Source organism: Sebastes fasciatus, chromosome 3, assembly GCF_043250625.1.
Source record: "Sebastes fasciatus isolate fSebFas1 chromosome 3, fSebFas1.pri, whole genome shotgun sequence".
NCBI classification, from domain to species: domain Eukaryota; kingdom Metazoa; phylum Chordata; class Actinopteri; order Perciformes; family Sebastidae; genus Sebastes; species Sebastes fasciatus.
In genome coordinates, this window is record NC_133797.1 from 35,067,022 (window position 1) to 35,084,308 (window position 17,287).

The 17,287-nt window shown below is 42.5% G+C and overlaps 1 protein-coding gene and 1 pseudogene across 2 annotated transcripts in view; both read right to left on the reverse strand.

The window, feature by feature from the left end:
* LOC141764900 (inactive rhomboid protein 2-like) overlaps positions 1–17,287 on the reverse strand; it is a 38,984-nt gene continuing 21,697 nt past the window's right edge. For both annotated transcript variants that reach the window (XM_074630579.1, XM_074630580.1), the window contains 14 exons: positions 16,067–16,288; positions 15,748–15,876; positions 15,139–15,248; positions 14,611–14,832; positions 14,242–14,353; positions 13,753–13,827; positions 13,125–13,286; positions 11,775–11,860; positions 11,561–11,624; positions 10,514–10,608; positions 10,309–10,384; positions 10,099–10,199; positions 9,393–9,546; positions 1–2,803 (listed from right to left, as the gene is read on the reverse strand). In XM_074630579.1, the coding sequence (XP_074486680.1) occupies positions 2,372–2,803; positions 9,393–9,546; positions 10,099–10,199; positions 10,309–10,384; positions 10,514–10,608; positions 11,561–11,624; positions 11,775–11,860; positions 13,125–13,286; positions 13,753–13,827; positions 14,242–14,353; positions 14,611–14,832; positions 15,139–15,248; positions 15,748–15,876; positions 16,067–16,288 (2,040 nt within the window). In that variant the 3' untranslated portion in view covers positions 1–2,371. The remainder of the gene's footprint in view (positions 2,804–9,392; positions 9,547–10,098; positions 10,200–10,308; positions 10,385–10,513; positions 10,609–11,560; positions 11,625–11,774; positions 11,861–13,124; positions 13,287–13,752; positions 13,828–14,241; positions 14,354–14,610; positions 14,833–15,138; positions 15,249–15,747; positions 15,877–16,066; positions 16,289–17,287) is intronic.
* On the reverse strand, positions 10,725–11,354 carry LOC141765398 (small ribosomal subunit protein bS1m pseudogene; annotated as a pseudogene).

Genomic DNA, 17,287 nt, shown 5'->3' on the forward strand with positions numbered 1-17,287 from the left:
TTTCCATTTTTTTCTCACTTTAATGTACAAATTCAAATTGTCTTTCAGGGTCAAACTCTCCCTGGTGTGGCGCCAAAAATACAGATAAAGTAGAGAAATTGATGCCGGATGCAAACTCAGCGGGTAACTCAACATGGTACCAACAGGAAATGTATCTTCTCTCCGACACACATAACCTCATTATTATTACTAGAGTGGCATTTATTTTGCATTAACACACATAGATTTTGACATATAAAAGCAAAACAGAACAGTACCTTGACCTGAAATCCATTTGAAAGTTTCCCTTTTTATTCCAATAAATAGAAAAAGGGTGAAATGATTTGGTCCCGTTGCAAACACAGCAGTGTAACTGTGTTATGATTGAAGATGTTGGAGTTCAGATCAAACACTCACATGTCAAAAAGGCACAGTAAAGAGGTTTCCTAAAAACAGGTGGATGTCATTGTTCATACTTAGTATAGAGCACAGTCCTATGTTTTTAACAGTTGGCCTTAACAATCTAAACATTAAAACATTTCAATTGTTCAACACACAGCCTATTCTGTATTTACCAACTCATGTTCTCAACAACAGCAGATAATCAGTGAGTCAGGCCAACAGACGAACTCACGTAATCTCATAACTCACTTAGTAACTCACTTAATTCTCCAAACAACAGTCATTACGGTGGCTTTCCTAACAGCCTGGATCAACAGATTCCAGGATCACCGACAACAAACAAACAAGATCTAAGACAAGAGCCGGGAACCCGAGGGAGAGATGTGTCACTTCAGGTGTTACCACTTCTGAAATACACTTTTTCATAAAGCCACCAGAACAGCAACAGTCAACAGTGGGTCGTTGACCACAACCTGAGAGATCAGCTGCTAGCGTCAAGACAAAAAGAGTATACGTAGAGGACAAGACTTTCTTGCATTGTTTTTGTGTAAATGATAAAAACAAAGCCTTTAACGGTGTATTTCACAAACATTTTAAGGCTCAGGTGAAACATAAATGACACATTGTGATTCTAATTTGATGCTTTGATCGAACAAAAATTACTCTTGGAATAAATATTATTTTCATTACTTTTTTTCCAGAGTAAACCTACAAAACGGTTCAGGCACCCACTTGTGTGAACGGACAAATATAACCAAAATATGAGACATTATAGGTAGAGCTTCACTGAGAGCTTGTGTTTGTGGCAGTGACGTACGGAAAACTACGGGATTGGGAAGAACAACATGCGTATATATATAAGCAGCATGTGTGTGGTCGCTTTGGTAGGTTTCGGGTCAGAATTGTGTTCATCAGCATTCAGCAAGTTGATCACGAGCAGTATGCAAAAGTCAAATGAGGCATTTCTGTAAAATGGCATAGTCTGTTTAAGGCAACTAGTGGTTCTAGATAGAAATCTTACCTTAGTTGACCACTGATATATTTCCCTTTAACTATTCCAGCTGCACGGGTAATACTCGGAACACCTTGTTACCTTTATCACAACATTTCACTGCTCCAAAGAATATTGACATGCCAAGTGCAAACAATAAACTGTATATAAAGATGGACGACATGACTGCTCCCTAAAAGTGAAACCAAAACATCTGGATCACCCCCTGGTGGCTGGCTGCAGTATAGGTCATAAATCCCGCCTCCTCTGTGTTTAGCTGGGGACACACCAACCCGACATCAAAGAACTAGCGGCGACGAAGGCCACCAGTTGCGTCGGCTCACGTCGCCTTTGTCGTCGTCCATCTTTATATACAGTCTACGGTGCATACATACAAAAGAGCGAAGATAAAAAAAGGTTTTTAATTCTGAAAGCATTTCACGACTATTAAAACATATAGAAGCAGCAGAACTGAATGACTGTGTTTGTAGTGTTAAACCCAGTGTTACTTAGAGGCATCTGATGCATCTCAGAGAAATGATGAGCCACCACGGCATCAGTCTTCCTTTTCATCTCAGCTGTTTGTCGTCCGTAGAGTTAAAAGGAAAAGGGATTGTAGGCCAGAGGTGATTCATTTGGCTTCTTGAGGAACCAGACAGTCTCTCACTCTGTAGATCTTTTCCTTTAGGTCCACCCAGCTCTATGCAGTTTTGACGTCCTGAGTACCTTTTCCTGTTCTCCGATTACTATCCCATTAGCAAATTAACGTCCTAGGTAGTGCCAGACTTGACTGAGGATTAAAAAGGTTGAGTAAAGTTTGAAGGAAGTCAGCAGGCTGAGGAGAAAAGACTGATTCAGTTCTATTCACATGGACTTTGATGAGTGAATAAAACCTGATAGCCACATTCTGGAAAGGCCACCGAGCTGACCTTGAAACAGCTGACATTGGATAGAAGATAGTGGATCAGTAGCACAGTCACGTGACCAGTAGCCCAGAGACTAGTGCACCACTTGGTTAATGTCATGGTCTATGTCGTACTTTTCACAGAACTTGCTCGTGAGGGGCAGGCAGGTGAGATGCTCCAGCCAGTGCCAGTTAATCGGGTAAATATAAAACCAGACGATGAGGGAAGAGAACAGCCCGATGTAGGCCAACATCGAGACGCCGATGAGGATGCGCTTCCGGTACTTGTCAAATCTCCCGAAGGTGACGTAGGGCAGGATGGCGAAGGAGAGCAGCAAGCCGCTGAGGAAACCGAAGATGTGGGCGATGTTGTCGATCCACGGCAGGAGGCCGCACATGAAGAGGAAGAGCACGATGCCCAGCAGCTTGAGGAAGGCCTTCCACGGCTTCTCCAGCATCTGCCAACCTTGAAACAGCTCGACAAACAGGCAGGCGAGGAGTCCAAACTGAGACCCTGCTGGACCCACCTGGAGGGAGAGAACAAGAGGAGAAGACAAGTTACAGGCTATCACACAATTCAATTAAAACCATCTTGACAAAGGAAGGTTATTAGAGTTCATGGTAACATCATTCATTTTACAGGTCTGCAAATTTCACGGTAAAATTTCAAATAGGTTACTTGCTAATTATCACCTAATTACCGTGAAATCTGCGGACCTGTAAAATTAAGTGTTACCGGTTTCTTCTATGCATTAATAAATACACATGTCAGCACTAAACGCTCTTTTTGCGGCTTCTATCTATATGTCCTGCTTGTCTAACAATATCGTTTTATATGTATAAATGTCACGACTGTTTCTACTGCTTTTAACATCCGTGTGTCCTTTTCCAACTTTTAAACCACATGTCCTGTTTGATGTTTTTGTTCTGATGTATTTTAGGATGCCTTCTGTAACACCTTGGTCAGGGACAACAAGATGAAAAATAGCCTTTTGGTTAATTACGTAATTTTTTTACACCATGTGTCACACATGTCATTTGCATTGTCCCTTCACAAATAAGCTAAACTATAATCCCACTTACATAGAAAACACTCTTCACATTGCGTATACTAATGACTCACATGTATTTTTGAGCACTGGATACACGCTTCATCTCTGATGTGTACCGGAGATAAAATGCATACATCCTGCTTACTGGTGACCTTGACGTCAGTCGACAGTGTTCATTTATTTTTGCTTCAAGTAACAGCGAATTATCTTCCTGACAGTGAGTGCCTCATCCATGTATTGGGTAGAAAACAGGGTCACACAAGTAGGTCGTATAGATTTGAGTTAAAATGTGTTACGAAGGATTTTATTCCTTGAGGTATCAATAATGTATCATATCAAGTTTTTGATGTTAAATACTAATTTCCCAGCAGCTGCAGAGGAAATAGTCATAGTATAAGCAACACACACACGCACGCGCACGCGCACACGCACACACACACACACACACACACACACACACACACACACGCAAAAGTGCAATTTAATTTCAGTTGGACTTTAACCTAGTGACCAAGACAGTATTTTAGGTAGCAATTATTTAAAGTGACTCATGGTGACCATCTCTAGAAATGTCTCTTAGTTCAGTGGAAGGACTACAGTTGGAGGTGAGCAGATTAGAGTGACGTCAGGGCTGAGTTTGGAGGCTTGGCCTGGTCGGAGGCAGACGGCTAATCTGTGTTAAACTCCCACAAACAGAAAAGCAGCATGGCACAGCACTCCACCCACACACACCAGACACGCAAGCTGACACGTTCCTAAAATGCAAGCCGTGATCACTGACCGTTGGCCGACATAGAAAGTATTGGAACAGGTGTTAAAGGATGGGGCAGTTTACTGCGGGGACAGCTCTGCCAACCTCGCACATTAGCAGTTACTTACTGCTGCACGTTAATCTGTGGGAATGGAAACGTGATTAAGGATCATGTATCAATATATGTATCAATAGCAATAGTTTTTTTTAGTTAAACTCAACTCACATCTGTGTCTAGTAAAGAGACTTTTGATTAATTTGATCTAATAATAATGTTCCACTGAAACACTGAGATTTATGAACACTCTTCTTTAAAAGGATGTTGACTTTTACTCGTCTCTCTGCAGAGTTTTAGTAGCTGAAGTTGCTGAACTTTCACAATTCTGTAGATCTGCTTTACTTGAGAGAATTATCATTATTCCAGTCCCAGCTGCCACAGGGTCTCCTTAACTCAACAGTTAAAGGATAATCCACTTAAACTGCCTCTTTAAGCGTGTTGACCGTCCTGTGTTGTGCCTTGCGAGCTCTTCCTCTGGTTTATTCCTGGTGCGTGAAGACCTGTGAGCTGGTGAGCGCTAAGCAGAGCTGGATGGTGGGATTTCTGGCTCTCACGTCATACAGAGAGTCACCTCATGTCACACACCACGCGAATATCAGATGAGAGCAACTGGTGTCGGCTTATGAACAAGATGACACATGTCTCCATGACATCAAGACATAAATACAAAAGGCCAAGAAGCAATAAAATCGGTCATTGTTCAAGAACTAAGTGCTCTCTTTGCTCATCCACTACGACTGTCCATCATATGAACTCTGGTGTGCTAGAAGGAACCTGTTGTGTTCATAAAGGTGTACAGACCAGAAGCATCAGTCCAGTCTTTGCAACAACTGTTTGGGTTTAAAAGTGTGATCCGTTCACTAAGTACCGTAGCAGTGACCTTTGTTCATCCACACAATGGCATTAGACTAATCTGTTAAAGGGGAAAGTGGGCTTTACAGAAACACACTGTAGAGAACAGACGTGCCAGTAAAAAATTAGGTAACCCAGACTGTGTTCTTTTCACACGCTGAGATTTGAACAGATCAATGTGTTGTTTTTTTGGAAAGATTATACCTTGAAATAGAAACTTCTAGAATAGAGTTACTCTAGAAAAGGAAAGAGGCTATTGGCGCCTTCAAATGAAACTTGTGAGCTAGTGTGTACAACACGGGAAGTCTTGTTCATGATATGCTTGGTGGTGGTGTAGTGGTTAAGTCGTGAGAACACCTCTGCTAAGCAACGGCAATATTAACGTAACTGTCGGTGTCTAGAAGCCACAGAGGCTAACAATTTAGCAAGCTAGCAAGTGGGTAACATAATGCAGGAAATGCAAAGGTATAATGACAGAGGAAAAAGACGAGACTGTTGGGAATATCAACATTTTCCTCAGACATATTATAAAATTACGAAGAAAAACAATACTCAAATTACAATATATTAACTTATTATGCACCGAAAAATGAGCTTCCATCAACAAACACGTCACAAATCGTGAACTCAGAGCTTTCAGACACTTTCCACTTATGAGGTTGTGAATACCACGAGATGGGGGCGTTCATATGGACTCTCTTTGTGAACACGGTAAACACGACCCCATTTGAATGCACCGATTGTTGTAGTTTCAGGCTTGCGGTGCTTTTGGAACTGACGGCAGATAAATCTATATATGTGTTTTAAATATCAGTGGATCTCCTGGTTCATTCTTTTATTCTCTCCCTGTGTGTATGGCATAAAAAAACATGTCTAATGTGAGTCACTTACAAAGAGAGGAGGTTGACAGAAAAGAGAACAGCATCGACTGATCAGAGCGATTTAAAAGCGTGTACAGACCTCACCTAATTAGTTGCGGTTGACTCAGCAACCTCTCTCTCTCTCTCTCTCTCTCTCTCTCTCACAGACACACACCAACTTAATCTTGCGTGCCGAGAGGATTGCTTCAACTTTCCATCAGCACATCCGACAGGACATTATGGAGTAGATTAATTACGCTAATGATTTCTAAATAAAACATATTAAGCTTCATCCTGCAGGTGTATATCAGCATAAATCATCTCGTGTGTGCCGTCTCTAACATTACAAAGTCAACACTGAACTGAACCAAAAGTGGCCTTTCTCTTGTTTTCATCTTTTCAGCCTTTTAATTCAGCAAGTTCCCCCATTTATACTAACACTTGCTCAACTTATGTACTATCATTCAACATACTTATGTGTGAATAAACAGCAGTATATATCTTTTCGGACGCACTGAGCAGTAATTTACGTCGTCACTTCCTTGCCGGTTGGAGACGTGTAACCATGGTAACCCGTACCGACCTCATGTAACCAAAACGACGGTTTGTGAGAATCAAAGTCTGAATTAATTTCAAAATATATATTACACCTAGCGAAGGGAAATCTTAAATCTTAAATTGAAGCGTTATTGATGTTACAGAGCTGTCCGTCAACGTCCGTTATGAACGTTGTCGTCACTACCACATTGCATTGTGGGATATTTATGCTGCCGTAGTGTCCAGCGTTGCATACTGTAAGATTTCACCGGATATAGTATGCAATTCGCGTACTATTGGTTTCATTCTAATGTTTCGGACACACTAAAATATCTCACATACTGTTTTAGGGTGCTAAATAGCATGTTAGTGTGGAATTTCGGACGCAATCTGTGTTTGAGCTCACGCCGAAAAGCCCAGTCTGCTCTGATTGGTCAGCTGGTCCACTCTGTGGTGATTGGTCAACCGAACTAAACCCTTCGGACTCCGCTCCAGCTCCGCTCTAACTAGCTTTGTTTGAGGGCGTGCCAACCTAGCCTCTAACAGGTATTATGCAAATGTGTTACTTGGTGACATCACCACGTTACAGAAGAAAAGGCGGGACTTATATCAAGGTGTTTTAGGCAGTTCAGGAGCAGTGTTTCTGTGGGGGAGAGTAACTCCCGTGGACTTTGCGCTTTGTAACTCTGCAGACCTTTTACATGCACAAAAAAACTATATAACACACTACAGGAAAGGGAAAAAACACAAAATCATAATAGGCCGTCTTTAACTATTTGGTTCTTCTTTCAAAACAAGTTGCTACCAATAGAAACCAATGTCTGCCTAAAAGTTCGGAGGAATGCATACGTTAAACTTCAGAGCTATGGTCTGTGTGAGTAAATGTCAGCACGGCTTGTTCTTTACAGGCTTCACCTGTTTCTGAAACATTTGTTGAGAGAAGATTTGAGACTTGTTGTAGCCTAAAACCAACGACACAAGATGAGCTTAACACTTGCTTGGATGGCACTGCTGTCTTCATAGGAAACGACTCAGCTACAGTAAAGCAGTCTCATAATGTGTTATCCACTTAAGCTCAGTTTCTCCAGGCACCTGAACAGTTAACACCATCAGTTTCCTCATGGTTTGCCGCCCCAGACCTCTCTAGATGGGGGCAGCCAGGTCTGCTCTAATAATCCCCAGTGTGAGAAACCCCCTTCCGGTAAGTGAGCCAAGGTAATCTGGGCTAAGCCACTGAGTGGGAATAGCAGGCAAACAAACTAGAGTTACAATGGAAATGTGTAAAAAAGTGTGTTTTACTGGCATCAAAAACTGCTGCAACATGATCGGTAAAGGCTGTCTTGGTTTCACGTGGCACATTCAGACTAGATTTAGCAGCTATTAAGTCTAAATATAGAGGTGGCCCGAAGGAGGGGAACAGAACAATGCATCAAGTACAACAGTCTGACAATTTGGTGAGGGCGGCAGCTTTGGGTCTTTAATTAATTTAAGGAATGTTAAAAGATTTTGGAGAGCTTAGGTCCATATCTCACATCTGTGTCACTACCCAGACATTTGACCAGCTCAGAGAACATTATGTCATGTGTGTCTTTAACTGTGTGAATGTGTGCATATCTGCGTATGAAGTGTGAGTGCTTGGAAATAAATCGGCTTCTCTTGGAAATCTCTTGGCAGGAAAAGTAGTCCCCCCCGCGCCATCCCCCTGTTCTCTTTGAATTTGTGCTACTGGAAAGTTACAGCAGATTTAGTTGCCTTACATATATGTATAAGAAAACATTAAACGACACAGAGTATGTGCAAAAATATATAGATGTTTGCTTGTAAATGCATCTATGCTCAATTACAAGAGACTCTAGTGTGTATACTGTACATACTGTAGTATGTAGTCTTATTATGTGAAGTATTGTAAACACACCAAAATATGTCTACTAGGGATGTGCCTTGCATTCCAAGCAAAAATACTACTACATACTACAAATAATACTAATACTCTGTGGGGAGAAACGTCATGTAAGGTCGGCACGTTTTCCAATCTAAAGCTGTGGATTAAGAGTTTATTTCAACCAGATTGTTGGAACAGTGGAAGAGGCCGGTGGGAAGACAAATCATGACGGTTTTGGTGAGTTTTATTTTGTTTCCGTCTGGTTTGAATGACGATGTACTGCTGCTGGACCAGCTGATCTACCTGCTGAAACTACGAGGGGCGCGGCGCTGCATAAACTAGTTGATTTTTTATAATTTAATGATTATTAAAAAAAATCATGACCCATCCCTAATGTCTACGTAACTGAATGTAACCTTATGGTTTCACTTTTGTAAACACACACACACACACATAGGTAAAAAAAGAAAGAAAGAAAAAAAGGTAAGTTTACAAAAAGAGGAAACTGTACTGCTACTACTACTACTACTACTACTACTACTACTACTACTACTACTACTACTACTACTACTACTTTAGACATGGCGAGATGAGCTGATTTTGTTGTTTGTTATTCACTAACAGCCAAATGAAGCCCACGCCAACTCCCTCTGCTGAGTTCAACTTACTAACAATGTAATCATCCTGCTGCAGCCTGTATGCCCGATCAACCCGCCACAACATGAATGCTGCGTTCACACTACGAGCGACACAGCAACAGGCTACAAGTCATTCTCAATGGAAGCTGGTGACATGATGCTACAAACTGACGGCTGACACATGTTGCCACCTGACAAAGTGTCAAATCAAAGTTGAGCTGGTCTCCACTTTTTTCAGCGCTCCAATGATGCGGTGAAGCATCAAACCATCATATATTTTTGTTTCATCCTGTTCGTCAACAAGCGCTTGAGCAACACTTCAACGGCTACTTGCCGACAATGTAGCTGGCCGTGCTTGGCCGTTATGTTGCTTTTGTTAGCGCCTGCAGTTTTTTTTTTTTTAAGAGTCTACTGTATATGTGTGCACTTCATTTGTTTGTGTGCGTTTAATGTCCGTGCATGCATGTATCCATGTGAAGAACTCACCTCAGCTCTGTAGGGCAGGAACAGGGCGGAGGCGAGGTTTCCAGTGATACCACTGAGGATATAAATGATGGCGATGCGGACCCAACCTGCCAGCTTCTCCAGGTCTCTCAGTATGGTCATCTGGAACACCACCGACACCCCGCAGTGTAACAGCCTGCATCAGTCAGAGAATGACACATCTGAGCAGGCTGCTGGTATTTCAACCAGTGTATTATATCATATGCATTTTTACACACACTGCAAACATCTGCACTTTTTTTTTTTCCATTAAGCTTCCTTGGCCTGTTTGTTTGCTTGTTTTAAAAAGCAGACCGGAGGGATTTCCCACGTGCCTGGTATTAGCACTAAGCATCAGTATTAATGTTAGTGAGCAGCTCACGAGCGTTGGGGCCTCATTTAGAAATATTTCATTAAGTTTAAATCCTGAAGGATGCTGACAATGAAACCACACTTAGCAATAATTCACAGCAAACGACTGAAACGGCTGATTGAGTCAGCGTAATAGGCTTAGCACTGTGCCAAGGCATATTAAACACAAGCTTATTTAGCAGTTAAGAAGTGTTACTTTTGCTGTGGCTACACCTATACTTGAACAGCTGACTCAGCTGAAAACCAGAAAAAAAAGAAATAATAAAATTAAGAGCCCCATCTAAATATGTTCAAAGAGAAATTCTATCTTTTGTTTTGTGAGGGGTGCAGTGCGTACCCAGCGTGGAGGAAGAGAGAGAGCCAGAGACGGTAGAACTGATCAGGAACATCGGGGTTGAGGAAGGGCAACAAGCCGCACACATCATCCAGACAGTTGACCTGTGCAAGAGTAATATATGAGTTTAGAAATGCACACACTGACAGACACACACACACACACACACACACACACACACACACACACATATAACACATGCACACACACTACCTGTGAGCAGAGTGTGGCCTCCTCGTGGAAGTAACCATGCATGAAAGAGCAATACTCTCTGGTCGTGATCTCACATCTACAGGGGGGACAAGCAAAATGCAGTTCAAATTTTCTCCAGGCGTCCTGGCAATGTAGTCGATTAATATGTGGAACAGTAGATCCAGGGGATATCTGCAGGCAGTGAACAACACACTTGTTGTCTCACCTGCCCTTAGTTCCTATGCAGCAAGGTCGTCCCTTGATGTTACAGTCCATGTGTCTGTAGCCTGTTTTGTTCGACTTCGTGGTACCCGTACACACCTGGAGACAAGCAATGAGCCGTTAAATCGACATACTGCATAATGATCTTTGCCTTTATCTTATTTCCTGTTATATATCTCAGACTAGCATAGAGAAAAATATTTTGTTTAAAGTTATTAAAAGGAACATTCATCTTGTGTTGATTTTGGCGGCCCCTGTGGACAAAAGCGGTAGTGTTTCTACGAGCTCCAAGAAGATCTGCAGTTCCCAAACTCGCTTTTTACTGCAGCAGGGTCTGACAGTCTGACCCGCTCAGTCCTGGTTCTGGTTCTCCAGTGCCTCCCTTCCCTCCAGCGAGCCCGGCAAAATGGCCAGGGCCTCCAGCAGCGTGGTGTCGGTGTTGGCTCCCAGGAAGCGGGCGGTGAGCTCCAGGTCCTGCAGCTGCAGACGGACCCTGCTGCTCCGCTGCAGCTTCTCTCCATCCGCTGGCACACGCAGAGGAACTTCCCACTGAAGTCGATGTGGATCCTCCCGACCACCACCTCGTCTTTGGCCTCTCCCATCTGGATTAGCGGGGACCGGCGAAGCAGCGAGGCGAAGCTCTGCTCCTGGCCGGAGGAGGAGCTGCTGCTGCCGAGTGCGGTGCTCTCCGCCTCCCGCCGGAGCTTTGACTGCAGGTCGAAGGTGACAGCGAAGGCTACTGCAGACTGGTCACTGCTAGAGGCTCCACTGGAGTCTGAGCTGAAGGAGTTTCTGGTGAACCTGCATGTCGTAAACCGTGTCGTCTGACGACCCGATGACAGACATTAAGAATGCCAATATAGATACTATACAGATAGATAAATAGTCAATCTTCTCGCTGATGATCTCGTTTACTTTTGAAGGTCAAATAGAGGCCTCAATATTAAATTGAGACTGTTTCATAACCAGTTAAAAGTTCCTTGTAGTAACTTTAAATGAAGAACGCTAGTGTAGAAAATTAATTTCCAAATAAGCAGCAGTGTCCCCTTACCGGCCACTGGGTGATGTCATCCAACCATACATGAGGCACTGCAGAGGCCGGCTCTTCACACGTTCTGGTCACAACATGCAACACCACAGGGACAGAAGAAGACTTGAAATATGGGCACTTCATTCACTTACAAATCCATAATGACAACTTACTTTGATTGTTCTTAGGGTTGTACATGTCATGTGGCACAATGATCACATACACACATTCTCACCTGGGATCCTGGTGACAGACAGAACCAGAGGACCTGTTCATGTCCAAATGCTCATCCTTCCATTTAATAAAGGTGGCCAGCGTCTCCTGCATATACAGATATTTTTGTATTCAATTTTAGTATTCAATTTTAGTATTTATTTTTATTGAATAACAAGGGAATTTAATAATATACAAAATAGCAATCATTTGTTTAGGCATCTTGAACACTCACAACAAATATAGAAATATCAGTTTTAAATTTAAATGTTAAGAAATGTTAATGTACCCAACATGATATCTTTGCATTTTTCCCACAAGCAACTTAGAAATATCTTTGTACTGAGGAAAGTGATTTGTTACATTTAAATTAGGGCTGTCAATCGATTAAAATATTGAATCGCGATTAATCCCATGATTGTCCATGATTAATCGCACATTTTTTATCTGTTCAAAATGTACCTTAAAGGGAGATTTGTCAAGTATTTAATATTCTTATCAACATAGGAGAGGGGAATATGCTGCTTTATGCAAATGTATGTATATATTTATTATTGGAAATCAACCTACAACACAAAACAATGACAGATATTGTCCAGAAACTGAAACAGAAAAAATATGCTCAAATCATAGCATGGCAAACTGAAGCCCAACAGGCAACAACAGCTGTCAGTGTGTCAGTGTGCTGACTTTATTTCATAAATTATCATAAAGTGGGCATGTCTGTAAAGAGGAGACTTGTGGGTACCCATAGAACCCATTTTCATTCACATACCTTGAGGTCAGAGGTCAAGGGACCCCTTTGAAAACGGACCATAACAGTTTTTCCTCTGCAAATTTTAGTGCAAGTTTGGAGTGTTATTTAACCTCCTTCACGACAAGCTGGTATGACATGGTACCAATGGATTCCTTAGATTTTTATAGTTCCATATGATGCCAGTATCTTCACTCTAGCTTTAAAACTGAGCCCGCTACAACCTCCAAAAAATGTATTGCGTTAATGCGTTAAAGAAATTAGTGGCGTTAAAACGATTTGGCGTTAATGCGTTATCATGTTAACTTTGAGCCCTAGTTTAAATCTTGTTGCACTTACTTTTTAAACTCTTTCTTGACAAATGTAATTACAGTAATGACCAAAAAAATGTGTGGCAGTACGCAAAGAATGATGATCAACTGCTCACAGATTACAATCTCACGTGTGAGTGTGTGTTTAGGAGTGTATGCTGTTTCTAGTCTGTGGCCATAGGTGGGTGTAACTTACTTGTGCATATTCATTGAATGTGTCTTTGCTCGACTTCTTTCTCAAACTGCAGCAGGGTTTCTTTATACTGACAAGTTAATAAAGTATGAAGAAGCAGGATAAACCACTTACGGAGCAGTCGGAGCTGCGTGTCTGCACGCATCCGGAGTTGTCGTTCTGAACGCAACAGCCGGATTCTCTCTCCAGGTCTTTGGCCCTCTGGATCAGACTGACTATCTGTGTGTCCTTACGGATGCACGGCGCGAACTTGGCCCCCAGGTGGATCAGGTCGTCCTGAAAAGTGGAGGAAATTACACATAAGATACGCAAACCTGGCAAACCCACACATTAGTTAAGTCATCTACAGTGAAGAAAAACTCAAAATCAATTCCGTACATTCGTTATTTCTGGATGTAGATTACGTTTCTCTGTCTGTTAACAAGCTGTAAATATGTGTTCAAAACACTGACTACTTCCCACTTTATCAAGTGAAACCTCAAATGCTGAATGCGGGATACAAAAATAATCTGTTTGACACACCAGTATGTGACAGGAAATGCAGCCAGTGATAAAGTCACAAACTAATGAGGGTGTAACGCTGCTGCATCCGGCGAGGCAAAAACAGTCAGGTGGTGTAGGGAACAGTTCACTTGGGTTTTACACATCAACACAAACATCTCATGCGAGTGTCCATCGAGGCAGATAGTGAAAACAATATAGTGTAATATAGCAGCTGAATTGAGAGCAGCAAGAGACTCACAGAGCTTGGACCAATCCAGAAGTTCTGCTGTTGGATATACTTGACACTCTCATAAATACCTTTATTCTTCAGCACCTACAGAGGGCGACAGAGTGACACAGTTGGCAAATTATCTGCTAAATGTTTAACATGTAAGCACCAAAACATTTAAAGTGTTCATTTATGATTTCTGAGAGAAGAAGAATTAAAAAAAAATACATTTTGTCTCTTAAATGCATCTTTTTGTTGATGAACTCTGTTTGCTTGGATAAAAAAAAGAGTTGTTTTCAATATTTAATGCTTTCAGCCATGTATTGATTGAGCAGATTATGTAAATGCAACCAGATAGCATGGATTCCTACACAAAAAAAACAATAACCAGCCACTTTGGCACTACAGATAGCAGGATGTTTATGTCCTCTTGGTAGTAAAATGCAACTAATTATGTAAAAAAAATTCAAATAAAGTCAGTATTTCACAATAAACCTGTCAGTTTTGAGCTTCACTCACCAGGTCAGACGTAGAATGTTGTGCGAACCCCACAGGGGCAAAACCGTACGTACAACAGGCCAGCAAAGTGATTACTATATGGACAAACGTGATCCAGTAGGCAAAGTAGGGCCTGAAATACACAGCAGAGAACCACAATCAGGTGACAATCATGACTGGCCAACACAGTTAGTTCTGGTGTCAAACATCACATTACGGGGAGAAAAATGTCTTCATTCAAATCTGCCTAAAACTAATAAAACTAAACTAATTAAATAAAAAAACTAAGTAGCTGACTTCTCTGGTTAGTTTTCTCTTGCTGACTGAGGTCTACAAGTCGATTATTACTAATGTGTCTGTACACATATTAAGCATCTGCTCATTCCCGACCTGTGGCTGTGGAAGTCGTCCAGCTGCTTCTGGACGTTGCTGCTGATGCTGCGTCGGTAGTTCCGGTTCAGCCACTTCCCCACGACGCCCATGCCGTAATGACGCTTGTGTTTGTCAAATGCAAAGTGCTTAACTTGGGAGGCGATGCGTCCGCCTCGGCGAGGATGGCTCTTTTCGGGGCCTACTGTTTGTGGCGTCCTGGCCGTTCGAGATACGTCCTTACTGGGGTTGGGAGAACGGCATTGAAGAAATGGAAAAAGGGTGAGAAAGAGGGGCGAGGCAAGAGTGATGGAGGGAGCAGAAAGGTGGAGTTTAGACGGATAAAGCCGAAGAAGACAATGAAGGTGTACGAATTAAACAATTGCATATGAAATGCGATAAGTAAATATCTTAAGAAAACAATGAAAACTAATTTAAAATGAAAATAACTTTTGCTTTTGTTACAGTCTAACTACAGCAGTTGTATTGACCTCTATCGACCATACTTTATCAAGGTGATTAAATGTTTGTCATTGTGTATTTACTCACAGGCCTGGGAACTTCTGGTCAGACTGCCCGCTGGGAGCAAAATCTGCAGACAGGGGAGGCGATTCAAACACGTCGTCAGCCATAGAGTAGAACTCACCATGGGCATCGACCTACGCAGGAGAGGTCACGGAGGTCACAGTAGAGGAAGAGGAAGTGCAGGAGGAAAAAAATGGAGAGCAGTAATGAATTAGCAGCCTCATATGTGATAAGACAATAAGATCCCGTTCCTGCTGTAGTAGACATGAAGGAGGATGGAAATACAGCTGAGATGATGAGCATCTTCTGAGTTACATCTTTCAAACATCCCATATTTTAATAGGTTTGACATATAGAAGGCTATAGAGGGTGATAGAAAGCTTGATAAACATATACTTATTAGATATGGGTGTATGGAAGGAAGGAAGGATAAAGAAAGTGGTTGCTGTGGAAAGGAGGCTGATGAGAGATTAGCAGTGAAAGTGGAACACAGTGGTGGAGAAGTGTGACTGCTGACATACGCAGGGAGGGAAAGGAAGTAAGATTAAAAAAATTGCCAAAAGGAAGTCGCAGCAAAGAGAGAAATTGCTGCCAAGGCACTGACAGGAGGACAGAGAGAGAGTGACTGCTGACCTTGCTGAAGAAGAGCGACTCGGACCTGTCTGCGGAGTCCACGGTGTCCTCGTCCATCCAGCTGGGCCTGACAAAGCTCCTCTTGGGGAAACTGCGACCGGTCAGGGAGCCTGCCATGCCGCTATGACGCTGAACAACAAAAAAGTTATTTTACACATGCATAATGTTTCTGAGATCAGTCCTGCTCTACTTAGAAATAATTTAAACTTTAAAAGGTAAGTTACGTAATTAAAGTTGTGGTTGCAGAATAAGTAAAACGACTATCTTCCCTATCTGGAATACATCCTAACATACAGAAGTTTTCTGGTACACCACCCACCCTCAGGAGGTTGGATGCAGCTCGGATGCTCATGCGGGCGACAGACTCCCTCCTACGCCTGGGGAGGCGGTTGTACCCGGAGCGCTGGCTGGTGAAGGAGCTGAGTGAGGTGACACCCGGGGTGACGGGACCTGACTGAGTGCCGTAGGGCGTCCTGGGGGAGCGACTGTCCACCTCATCTGGGCAACGGAAGGCTCGCCCCCGTGCCAGGGGATCCACAATCTGCCAAAAACAGAGATTAGGGTCAACCTGACATAAATGTGTTTACCATGACATTAACATAAACTTTGCAAAAACCTACTAAACGTCTGAGTGTGACACTTTGAGAAAGAGTCGCCCTCTCGGTTGTCTGTGTACACATGTATGTAAAAAAAACACAATGCTGCTAGATGGAAATTCTTATCACTGGCCTTCCAGATTACGAGTGAAAAGAAACTAGAATTACCGCCTCACGGTTGTCGGCCAACCAGTCAAGTTGCAGTTTACATCCATGTCTGGCCAAAATGTCATCACTTAATCATTTTAACTTAATAAATATTTGTGTAAAATTGGCATAATTAGCATATGAATTACAGTGGAAACCGCTTATACTGATCACGTCTGTCCGGGTCTTACTGATCACTGTAAGCAGATGATTATTATAACCGTTTTTTTGTTGTTGTGCATCATTTCTCATTACCATCTGATTGATATTTGTATATTTATTACATGAATACAAAGTAATGAAACGGACTGCTTTGCTACTGCTTTTCCCTCACCGAGGGTGAGACATTGCCGTTGTAAGCCAGCTCTTCAGCACGAGCATGCATGCAGAACAGCACCCATTTGCCGGGGCTCCTCGCTCGCTCACTCACTCGATAGCGGCATGAAGGGAGATGGGCGCCGGTCTGCATGTGTGCCGCAGAGCCAGTTGAGGACAGCGGAGGACTTGACGAGGGCGACTTCAACCACAGGTTGATTCGTTATTCATTAATTTTCCCGTCATGATATCAATGTGCACGCTGCACAGGAAAGCAAACGATCTGCGAGGCAAAGTATCGAGGGAGTTAAGTAAAAAACAAAAGGTGAGGTCTCAGTGACCTTTGACCGCTGACCTTTGATCGGTTCATCCTTGAGTCCAAGTGGACGTTTGTGTAATGAAATTCCCTTCAGGCTGAGATATCGCGTTCATGAGAATGGGACGGATGGACAACACGAAAACATAATGCCGCCGGCCACGGC